General features: G+C 40.0%; 1 protein-coding gene across 1 annotated transcript in view; it reads left to right on the top strand.

Annotated features, from left to right (window-relative positions):
- The window catches only part of LOC138044113 (uncharacterized), a 14,512-nt gene extending 8,028 nt beyond the window's left edge, over positions 1-6,484 (top strand). Inside the window, exons 4-7 of the mRNA XM_068890765.1 lie at positions 1-1,454; positions 2,948-3,202; positions 3,861-4,079; positions 5,043-6,484. The exon at positions 1-1,454 is cut by the window's left edge and continues 1,299 nt beyond it. Coding sequence (XP_068746866.1) covers positions 1-1,454; positions 2,948-3,202; positions 3,861-4,079; positions 5,043-5,308 — 2,194 coding nt within the window. The 3' untranslated portion in view covers positions 5,309-6,484. The remainder of the gene's footprint in view (positions 1,455-2,947; positions 3,203-3,860; positions 4,080-5,042) is intronic.
- The last annotated feature ends 5,878 nt before the right edge of the window (positions 6,485-12,362 follow it).

Here is a 12,362-nt window from a genome sequence, read left to right as displayed (position 1 = left end):
CAACATAAGTGTTGTCTCTAACCCTCAGTCTCAGCCACCTGTGAGACTTCCTACAAATATTGAAACAAACTTAAAACAGGGAACAACATTTCAGCTGGATTTAATGAATGCAAATAAGTTAACACCTCAGAAAAATTTAATTCCTGCAGTTCCTGGTGTTGTTTGTCCAACCACAGCTGCCCCGAGAGCAGACAATCTGTCAGAACCTGTTATGAGTGCTGTAATGATGAATCCTGTGGGAGTTCAGAGTATCCAGAAGTTATTGTGTCAACCAACACAGCCTTCAAATATCCAGACATCACTTGCATCCCAGATGCCAGTACTGTCGCTTGCAACCACTGGCAGTGTTCCGCAGCTGCAACCCCAGCAGCCTCTAAAAGGGATGGAAGATGTTGTCAGCTGTGTTGGCTCACAAACTGCCAATAGTTTGCTTTGGAACATCAAGCCTGCTACTGGACCAGTGGTTTACCTCACCAGTCCACAAATGCTTAGTGGTGTCAGAGCAAGGAACTTGATACCTCCACCTGAAGGCCATGTACCTTTGCCTTTTAGTGGGGAGGCTCCAAAGGTGCATTCAAGGGAAATACCCAAGTCATCTGTCAGTCCAGGCAGCTCAAGCATGTTTACCCTTGGAAGAGTGACCTTAGTGAATCAGTCTGCTCCTCTTAATGCTGTGAATGTCACCGGTCAAAGGCCAATACTTCCTCGTGAACAGAGAATGCCATCTCTTTTGTCAAGTTTGCCTCAAAGTGCCTCGCACCTTCCAGTGACAACAATGGTTGGTCCAATTCTTCAAGGTACCTCTCCGGTCCATGTTGGAGGCATGCCCATTCAATTAAATAGTTTGGGAGTCAGTTCATCCCATAGCACAGGACAAGCACTTAGCAGTGATGTGGTAACACAAGCAACCATGACACCAGCAACTGTAACATGTGTCACACCAGCACCTGCTACACAAGCCTCTTTCATGCAAGTGGCAATCCCTTCCACAGGGCAAGGCCCAACTTTTAGCTCTCCTTTTGTGACATCAGTAAGCGCAAAGCAAGCAGTGAAAAAGTTTGTTCACGAGAGGACAAAATCTGCAGAGCTGAAACAAACCAACAATCTGAACAATTTAACTTCACATGAGTCTGTTATTTCCTCTAGTGTTGATGAGATGCCAGAGACAAGCACAAACCCTGCTCCTGCAACACAAGGAGGTAAATCTGGACCTCAGACACATAAGGGAAGGATGTCTAGCCCATCAATGGAGTTTAACTTGCATCAAGCGGCATCTGCACTTCTCAGTATTAGCACACAAGATGCTTTGGAGCCAGCAGTCTCTTCCACACAGTTTGCCGGAGAGGGGGAAGACTCCCAAGACGAACACGATGGTGATGTGGTGTTCACCAGCAAGGGTGTGTTTCGTGTTGGAGATGTTGATGTTGACCCACAGTACAATAAAATTGGAAGAGGTGAGATAATATATTTTGAGATTTTTATTAATTCTCTCCTCAGGTGCCCTAGGGAGATCCCCCAGTTAACAATTAAAATCGTCTGGTGCCTCACTCCCAGGGGTCAACTGGTAATTATAATTTAAACAGGGACATAGTTTTTTCACGCTGTTAGCTTAACCCTTTAAGCCCCGAGGGGTTCCCCATTGACGAGTAAAATCGTCTGGCGTTAGACAGAGTAAAATCTATAAGTGCCATTTGGCACTATCGGGGCTGAAAGGGTTAATGACAAAAAAATAGTGAACTCTATAGCAAGGGTTCCATTGCAGAGCCATGTAAAAATTGAGGCAATTATGAGGTTGAGGGAATGCTTGCCTGAAAAACGACAATTAATTTTGGGGGATAGAGAGCTTATCCAATGTTAAAGTCCAAACAATAATTATACTTTTTGTTGTCATGAAGCAGGTCTAAATCATTCAAAAAACTCACTCAAAATATTTGTTGAAAAATTCTTAAAATTATTTCCTGGTACTGGACAGATGATTGTACAAACATAAATTACAGTTGGAGAAGTGAAGAACTTGGAGGGATTGAATTGTTGTTGATGAAATGGAAGTTATTTGCATGATCATATACATCCTGCTAGCAGAGCCTTTCTTTTGCTTGCTCGATTTTGGCGTTCTCAAGAAAGGCTCTGCATGAATCGAGTAAGATCTTTATTGAATGTGCGCTGCATGTTGCCAGGATACAGTCTCAAACCCAAGCCTAATATGCCAGAACTCACCGCCATCTTAGTTTTTCATGATGGTACAGCAGGCTCAATTATACCATCGGTTTTGTCAATAAACGGACGCTCGCACTGGAAAAACCGGTTTGACGAGAGAAAACAAGATTGACTAGTCCAGAAGTTCGGGCTGCGGCGGCTTCATAGAGTTGACGTGATTCGGGCAGAGCCTCCTTGTCTCCTCCTCAGTAAAGAAAAAGACAAAAGGAGGCTCTGTTCGCAGGGTGGATCATGTAATATTTCTTTTACAAAGAAAGTGGGCACAGATGAGAATCTTTTAAATTGTAAGGTTGTAAAGTATATACATGTATACAAATTATAATGGACTATAAATTATACAATTATTTTCAGGTTTCATCTTAGGCTTAAGACTAATTTGTACCACCAAAATATTATCAATACAATAATAATGATCTTCTTCAACTCTGGAGTGTGGATATCATAATTATTGTACCTACAAGAATGGAGGTAATGTACTCTTTTTAAGTTCAGACAATCTTTGCTGCGGTACAAATTGGTTGCTTTTAAAATGTTGCTGTAGCATGAATTGGTATGCTCTGCTACTCTGCTGTGAGTTAGAACTTTACAAATTATAAGCGTATTACTAAGGTCCTCAAGTCTGTTGCCACTTTTTGACCATGCTCAAAGATGAAGTGAGACGGACAGCTCAGAGTTAGTTGATTCTATAGAATCAACTAACTCTAGATATGTATTTTTTTGCTTTTCACAGAAGGCTATGCTTGTGGTAAATGTGGCAAAATCTTTACATCACTTAGTTATCTTGCAAGACACATAAAGCGGGTGTGTCCAGACATGAGCTGTCGTAAGTGGAAATGCACCATGTGTGATAAAGCATTTCGCCATCCATTTGGTCTCCAGCAGCATATCTACACTCACACAGGAGAGAGACCCCACAAGTGCTCACAGTGCCCCAAAGCTTTCTACAGCTCCAATGATTTAAGGCGACATAGCAGAATACATTCTGGTAGGTGATTTGATGGTATGGAAAGGGAGGATTGGACAGTGCATTATAATAATATATTGACACATGGGCTGCCACGTGGGGAGGTGCCGAGTTGGACTCCTGCAGCTGCACCAACACTCAGGGTCTTTGAAATAATTGAGAAGAAAGTGCTGCCTTTGTAATTACACCTACAAGTGGTTAGACTTTCAAGTCTTCTCGTATAAGGACTACAAACTGTAGGCCCTGTCTCACAACCTTTCCTGATAATCAACATTGTGGGATATTAAAGAACCATTACACTGTGAAGAGTAGGGAGGAGACCCCTGGTTTTGTGGTCTTTACTCCTTTCACACACAGGGTACATGCCTGGGTTGGGTCCGTACGGCCACGACCTCGGGCCAATATTCCCCAGTACGGCCCTCACGCTTGGTTAGTAAGAAGTTAGTAATCTGATACATGAATGATTTTGAAGTTGGGGAGAAGATCAACGGGACACTTCGTGATGCTTGTCGAAATCCATGTGCTTCTAATTAAGGGCAGTTCTGGACATATGAAGCTTGTGCTCTAATGTAGTGTATTTCCATGTAAAGTTAACAAACCAGGCCACACAAAGACAAACCAAACAGTTTTTGTTCACAGCTGTGCACCTTTTCTAACTTCATTTTCTTCATTTTGGCAGGTGAACGCCCTTACCACTGTAAACACTGTGACAAAAGTTTTGCAACAACAATATCCTTGAAGACACACACATACATTCATACAGGAGAGAAACCACACAAGTGTCCCCACTGCCCCAAAACATTTGCAACATCAAGTAAACTTGGGCGGCATATTGTGACACATGCAGAGCAACGTCCATTTACTTGCAATCTCTGTCCAAAGTCCTTCAACAGATCAGGTAAGATGTCAGTGATGTTAAAAAATATACAGGCTGTCAATTCAGGACAGCAAATTCTGCAACGAACATAACTCCATTACGGCTTTATTATCATGGATGTTGTTGGAAAAATTGAAAACAATGAAAATTTAAATCATTATGGTTCAAAGTTAATTGAATTCTCCATTCTCATTTCAGGAATCACATTCTTTATCCACAATCATTATTTTAATGAAATCTTGTTTCATGAAAAATAGTATGTTTTCACATTTTGTAGGATCTGGAACTGGCAATTCATGGCCCAGAAAAAAATTTTCTCCAGGAGCAGAGATGGTGCAGCAGTAAAAGAACTCTTCCTACACCAATGTGGTCTGGGTTTGATTCCCAGACTTGACGTCATTATGTGGGATTAGTTTGCTGGTTCCCTACTCTTCTCCGAGAGGTTTTTCTCTGGGCACTCCAGTTTTTCCCTCTCCTCCAAAGCCACTGTTTGATTTGATTTGAGTTTCCATGAAGTGTCCCCAATCAGCACCCCAGTGCTAGAAGACTTGTCACTTAAAAATCGTTCCTTACTCTTAAGCCGCTGTTACACGTCTCATGAAACTTTTTTGACCTTCCGTTGCGAGACAAATTTCACAGAAACTAGAATCGCTTTCTACTTCTGCAACAGCCGCAGCCATCACAGTGGTAATAAAAACAGGAGTTTCACCTTGTAACACCACTTTGTGAAACTGGTCTTGCGCTGTCTTGTTACGCTACACTGTTTAAGCCAATCAGAAACCAGCTAAGGCCATGTAAACAAAATTTCGAGACCAGTTTTGACCTTTATGTTACACAGTGCAATGCCTGTTGAAACTTTTTTTGCTGCGCCATTGCACGTACGTTTCAGCAAAAAGTTTCATGTGTAACAGCAGCTTTAGCAATCACCACAAAATTAATTGTCCACTTTCGGACAAACAATTGACTTTTAAGTTATTATTTCAGGCGATTTACGTCGGCACAATATGCATGTGCATGAGTGTCACAACAAACCCTTTGAGTTTGGCGATGGTGATATCCAACCAAGTGCAGGAATTAACCTTTGTGGAGACAATACCCAGGAACAGGACAATGGAAAGGAGCATGTGCTTCAGTGTCTGGTATGTGGGAAGCAATTTGACACATCCAGTGCTTTACGACATCATTTGCTCTCCCATGATGCCATACGGCCTTCTGGAGCAAAACAAGCTACTGCCAGCCAAGAACTGTAACCTTTGATTGAGAGCACAGAATACATACATACATACTTAATTGACCGCTCCCCATAGGGGCTTTTCAGGGCCAATGAAACACAATCAACGAAACAACAGAACACGACAACTACAACTGTTAAGAATCCCAACTGGCCGGAGGCAAACCAGTTGGCTATTTAGAAGTGCAGCTGGGAAGTTGAACCAGGGACTACCAGGAACAAATTCAAAGAGTGGTCAGAGTGGGTCTTGATCCGGGTCCAGATCTCAAGGCAAGCGCCCTAACCACTCGGCCACACTAGCTCCACAATCAGGGAATGGTAACAATAATTATTAAATTAGCTCAGCACATTGGTCACTGTTTTGTGAAATTTCCTTGTGATCAATTCACTGTAATCAACAGGAAATTCCCCAGGAGAGAGGTTGTTTAATTAACTCTGAGCCTCCTTTTCTATAACAGTTGTGATCACTGTTGCAGAAAATTGCGTGCAACAAACACAAAGGGACTTTTGCAGGTAGTGACCTCTGCTGGAGGACCTCTTCCATGAAAAATGTTCAGCAATTTTATGATTTGTCAGATGTGAACTCTTGTTTGGCTGCATGAGTTTTCACTCATTTCAAACATATGATCAATGCTAAAGTTCCTCAGTCTGTGATTGTTGAGTTAATTTTTTTTTGCAATTTGGTATTCATAACTTTGGTACTTTGCAAACATGGTCTCGGAGTTGGTACTGGTTATACAACTTGCATTCTTGGTTGTGTGGCATCCAATAAGACCTGCTATTGCTGTGCGAATCCGAAAACCGTGAACACTTGGCTATGACCAACCACAAGAGATGTAAAACCACAAACTAATTACCGTTAGTGATTGCAGGCTTTATGATTTTGACAGTTCCCATTGTGCAGCAATCAACTAGTAGAGTTGTAAAACCAAAAATTAATTACCGTTAGCGGTTGCGGTTTTATAGTTTTCCCGTGTGTAATTGGCTTTTTTGTTGAACCACAACATTTCGTAAAATATTCATAGTGAGCTTTAAAATTTTGGGTAGGGTCGTACCTCTTGTTGAACACTATATTTCATTGGCTGTATAGTGTTGTACTTCCTATTGTTTTCTGTTCTAAATCCATTGTAACCATTGTTTGTTCTATTTTTCTTTTGGCCAATTCTGAAGCCTGTTCATTGAGATAAAACACGACCCAAAATTTTTGGCGTGTGAGATTTGGGTGGGGTCTTAGATGTTAGCTCTTGTGTCTTAGGTCTTAGTTTGATACACCTGGTCTCGGTTGTGCAAAAGCTGGATATTGCTATCCAGTGGATAAACACTAGCAAAACAAAGTGACTTATCCAGTGGATAGTGATTTATCCAAATGGATAGGGCTATCCACCTTTCGAACAACTGGGGCCTGGCTCTTTCCTCCTCAAACCTTGAGAATCATCAAGCACTCCTAAATTGCTAATTCATCAATTATTGCCAGCATACTTGAGTAGCAATTAATTTTGGTGCTATTCATGTGTGTTCTAACTACAGTACTTATTCGACCATAAGCGGAGTGATTTTTTTCAGACAAGTCAACTTTTTGCTGGAGAAAAATTTCTTGTGAAAGTTGTGTACGTATTGGTAGTTTGTGATTCATTGGAGAAAATTACCTATTATGATTACGTTGGGTTTCAATGTAGTGTTATCCTGTGAATGCAGGCATATTTCTGGTGGCCGGGGGAGAGAAACGGCAGCCGGAAAGACGTCTGCGTTCACAGGCTAATGTAGTGTTGACAGTACAGTGACATTTTGCAATACACTTTTGGTCCATCAGAGGCAAAGCAAATGAGTTTTGACTCTGTGTGTTTCCTGAGCTTTGCTCCCCCAACTTTGTTTTGCATTGTGCCATGATTGACATGTCAGCACATTTTTATTGGTAAATACAAATTAAGTACATGTAAATACTTGGTTTTATGGCACACGGTATTTAAAACTATTGAAAACCTTTCTGTTGCAGCAAAAGTAGTCTGTTATTAGCAGACTAGCTGCAACAGAAAGGTTTTCAAAATAAAGCAGCTGTGTGAAAAAAAGTTATGTAGAGTAATGTAGACAGTGTTTTTGTAACATGGTAATTTGTTTTTTATTAGTAAGTCTGTAAGTGCTCCTAAAACCATTATCACCAGAAGATGAATTTTTTGGTCCACTGTATAATATTTTATTATTTTTCTTAAGTTAGAGTCCATTTAGGGACAAAAAACTGAATACTCCGTAGTAACCAATCGAATGCCAAGGATCAAATTGGAGCTGAGTATTGGCCAATATGTGTCACTAAATTTCATGGCAGTGAAAAGTGTTGCTTGTTTTGGTAAAGGTGGTGTACCTTTAATTCTCAGACATTTGGATTAAGAAGCTTAATTGGATTAAGAAGAGGCAGTGTGGCCCAGTGGTTAGGGCAGTTGCCTTGAGGTCTGGGGATCCCAGGTTCGAGACGCGTTCTGACCATTTGCTGAAGTTGTTTCTGGTACTACATGGTTTAACTTCTCAGCTGCACTTGTAAATAGCCAACTGGTTTGCTTCTGGCCAGTTGCGATTCTTAGCAGTTATTGTTGGTATGTTCTGTCATTTCATTAATTGTGTTTTGGCCCTGAAAAGCCCCTATGGGGAGTGGTCAATTTAAGTATGTATGTATGTATGTATGTAAGCTATATATACGGTTAGCAACATCTTTCTTTTCCTCTTGGTAATATAAAAAAAACTGCTGGTCATTAACCTTGAAAGTTGGGTTAAAGCTGTTAATGTTTCTAGAAAATCCATGCTTGCCCAATTTGAATTTGAAAACAGTTCCTCGGCCTCAACCAATAATTTTCGAATTGGACAGCATGGAGTCTCGTTACATGTAGAAATTTTATTGGATGGGAGGGTACAGGTAAAGTGCAGGGTAGGCGTGCAGGTCATTGTTTTACCATAACTGAAACAACTCTATTTTTTCCCCCCACATTTTGTTTCCATTTCTAACTACAAGTACACTGCAATTAATAAGAGGTCACCAATAACACCTTCATTACTTAAACTAATTAATTATACCAAACGAGTATTTCTAACATTGATATAAAATTGTCATTTAGCCTGAAATTGTTTTACCTTATTCTTAGAGGCAAGATACATTTTAGTTCTGTATTTCACACTCAGCATTACCTTAAAAATTTCCAAATTTGGGGGTACTCTACGTTTACGACAATTCCAAATATGAAGTTTACCAAGAATGAACAAATAGTTTAGTAACTGGTCAGATTCTCCAGCTGAAGCAACTCTAACCTTTACAACAATCAGGGACCACGGAAAGGCTATAGCCCCCCCGTTTTATTACGGTGTTGTTTTTGGCTTGATCAAAGACTTAGTAATTTACACCACTCATACATAAACCAAGACCTAGCCCTCCCACTTTCAAACGTACTCCAGGGCCCCTAAAAATGCTAACCTTAGGCTTAAACATTATCTAAGGCATAGTGTTTTGGGCCTAATATTGGCATTAAAAAAGGTTTGGGGTTTCAGCTATGGTGAAACATTATGACCAGCAACCCTAGCCTGTAACATGCAGTTTACACCCTTCATTTATTGACCATCTTCCAAAATTTAACGATAGCCTGCAAGAGGGCTTTTTCAAATTATTGTTTTTTGGACAATTTTATGTCAAATTATTTTGGTAAGTAAAGAATGTTATCCATAGTATAGAATAATTATTGTGGCAGAGAGCTGTTCTAGGGGTAAGCATACATACAGTCTCCTTTTGGAGAGAAATTTTTGTTGTTATATACATTATCAATGTAGCCACCTATGTGGCGCTAGAAATGTAAGATTTAGGTCTTGATTATTATTTTAGAGACTAGAGCTAATAATAATTATTAACGAACTGCTGTGTCCTGCTCATGGGATACATGAAAATGTGCACTTCAAGACACAGTGCAAAGCACACAACCTTGGTAAGCCTTACTAACTGGTTTGCACACTTCTCTCAGTTTCTGGGAGGTAAAACAAATTCTTGAGGGAGGTGAGGGGCATTGGAATTGTGAAATTGTTGCTGAAAGAAAAGACAACACCCCACCCTCTCCCCCCTGCAATGTACATGGTCACAAGGTCAACTCCACCCAGGATTTTTGGAGGAAAAGAGAATAAGCCTATAATCACGCTTGTCGCAGTTTCCAGGCAGATTCGATTCCAATTGCAAGATTAGCAACCAGGCCTGGAAACTGCAGAGAGCCTGGAGGTGTCCTTGTCACAATACAAAAGCTACCTTCTTTTCTTGTTTTAATCATTTGGCTCTTTTGTTCACATGACTTTTCTTACATATGAAAAGAAGTAAGGTTTGTATGTAAAAAGTCAGCTTCTGCATTGCATTCTCCTGAAGGCCACTCTACTGGGCACTCTATTTTTGTTCATGTGACTGGTACGCATGTAGTCTTAGTCTTTTTGTACATTTTTTTTGTTAAAAAAAAAGATTGTTAATTAGTTATTTTCCAAAATAATATTAACGGTATTCATTGGGGTTGCTTCAATTTTCCTTATTGAAGTAGCCCCCCAAATATCAAGTTAATTCTCCCACAAAAAGATACTTGGCCCAGATGTTCAAAGACTGATTAAGGGGGATGGCTCTTACCTACCAAACCGTTGCTCTGGACTCCTTCAAATAGCCATTTCTCTAATTCCTTTAACTCTACAGTTATCCTTTTTTGCCAAGTGTTTTCTATTTAACATTTCTTTGTCTGGTTCAAATCACAGCCACATTTGGTAAATCACGTGACCAAAACAGTAAATGCCTTAAAACTCAGCGAGTGAAATATGTTTTCCACAAATTTTTAACGCAAAAGTGTGAGAACATTCTAGCACAAAATCTGTAGCATGGATTTTAAAAGAAATCATTTCTCAAAATAGTTATGATGTCATAAGGCCCTTCCTTGATACACTTTTCAAAATATCAGTTCCATTTTTTGTACAAATAGAAATTCTATGGTACAGTTTACGAAAAATGATGGGACAGTTCCCATCCGGTGAAAAAAGTGCCTCTTTCGTTTCCTGAGAGCTTTTACCTGTTTTACACTGAAACGCACGGCAGAGGACTAGGACTAGTTGCGCATGCGCGTTCTGATTGAAGTGATGTCACATTTCTATTGAAAAACGTTACCTCATAGAACCTTTTTGCAGGGCTCTTTGACTAAAAAGTTTTCTTAGCAACCATTGTCTTTCTCTAGTTAAGTGCCACCCCCCTTAAGCTAATCGTTGATTACTGGAAACTTAAGTTGCAGTCTATTTTCTGATCAAAAACAACTTTAGTTTCCATGAGACTTATAGCTATCAAAGGTAGCCTAGGCTTTTGCCTTCCTTCGGTGTAAAATTACAGAGGTTAAGGCTATTTTTAAATGGGAAATGTAAACCTGGGTTGGTATTTCATCACAGATTAATGTTAATTGGCTTTTGAACAACTGGGCCCTGCTTTTTAGAAACGTCATCTTTTAATATTAATATTTTAGTCTTTCTTGGTCACGTTAATTTTTTTAGGAGAGGCATTACATTTTTCCACAAACGAGCAGTGTAATGCAAATCATTGATTGACAGGAACCATTAAAGAATAGAAATCAGCAATAGCGACTTTTCTATCACTCCATGTCATTATCAAGCTAATTAAATGACAGGAACCGAAAGACACTTTTGTAAACATTTTGATTATTTTTTCCGTAATAAAATTGTGATGTTATGTGGGACAAAAAATATTTTCACAAACTTAAAGAGGCTGTGTCTCGCAGTTTTAGATTTGTCATTGATGATTGTAAGAGGAGTGGTGACGAACAAATGCGAAAAGAACTTCACCCACACCATACCTGTTACAATCGTCACTGAAAGCGCTACTATGATAAAAAAAATCACTTCGTTTTTTTCTTCAGATTTTGAAAGTGTGATTGTTTAAAACTTGACTGACAAAATTTTGAGCTTTGACTTTTATCCAAAGGTTGTTTACTTTTAAGTGTAAGCTTTGGATCAGTCACGGTCTGACGTCACTCACGTTCCAAACTGCCCGATTGGACCTCAGAGGGTTGGATGTAGGGAAACGTGACGTCATTTACTCACAAGCTTAAAATTTCAGCGCGTAAACGCAGCTTAGGCCCATTTTAAACGTCGCATTTTACATGTGCCGAATCTAATGCAAATGAGCGAAAACAATAGAATTTTCTCATTTGCATTAGATTCGGCACATGTAAAATGCGACGTTTAAAACGGGCCTTATCTATGCAAAACTCTCGTGCTACATATTAATTCAGGCGGGTACACATGCATTGCATTCTTAAACTGTAAGTCTTTGACGTCATTTTATCCTCGATCCAGCTCTCTCAAGATTTTAAACTTAGTCATGGCGGACCATTAAAAAGGAAAATTCCAGTTAAAATAAACAGGTGTCTTTTTAAATGAAGGCTTAAAACTTGGGTCACTTACTGTATTCTTGGATTTCACATGACGTCACGGTCGCCATGTTGGTGTCTCCAAACAATTAAATGGCGGCCATGTTGGTGTCCCGATCCAATCCTCTGGGAATTGAAAGCTATTAGTATGCTAACGTCTTCTTTTGTTTTCGTTGAAAAAACATGGCTGTTGATCACGTGAGTGAAACCCAAGGAATAGGTAACATAGTTTTGAAATCCAAAGAAAAAGAAGAAATGATTTTTTAGTCATCGTAGCCCTTTAACGACTGAGGAATTTACTGTGATGACTCGGGATGACGTTGTCTGTAGACTACGAGCAGCCCCTCTTTAACCGCGTACTTAGTCGAGCGCGGTAGAGGACAGGAACGAGAAAAAAATGACCTCGCGAAATCTGGTTCTTCCTTGAAACGTATGAAAATACAGCCTGTACATGTGTACTACATTCCATGTAGCCATGCAGGAGGACCATTGCGCCTTAAACCCTAGCTCCCATAACTTGACTCGTCGTTAACATGCCATAGCTGTCGTGGTTTCTTAAACTACTTCTGAACTGGGCACGCAACAAACAAATTCAACTTAAAGTCTCTGGTGGGAAGGGGAGGGGGTTTCGAAGCTCATTGTAAGACT

The sequence above is a fragment of the Montipora capricornis genome, chromosome 3 (assembly GCF_036669925.1).
Source record: "Montipora capricornis isolate CH-2021 chromosome 3, ASM3666992v2, whole genome shotgun sequence".
NCBI lineage: Eukaryota > Metazoa > Cnidaria > Anthozoa > Scleractinia > Acroporidae > Montipora > Montipora capricornis.
This window is presented reverse-complemented; position numbering and strand designations above follow the sequence as displayed.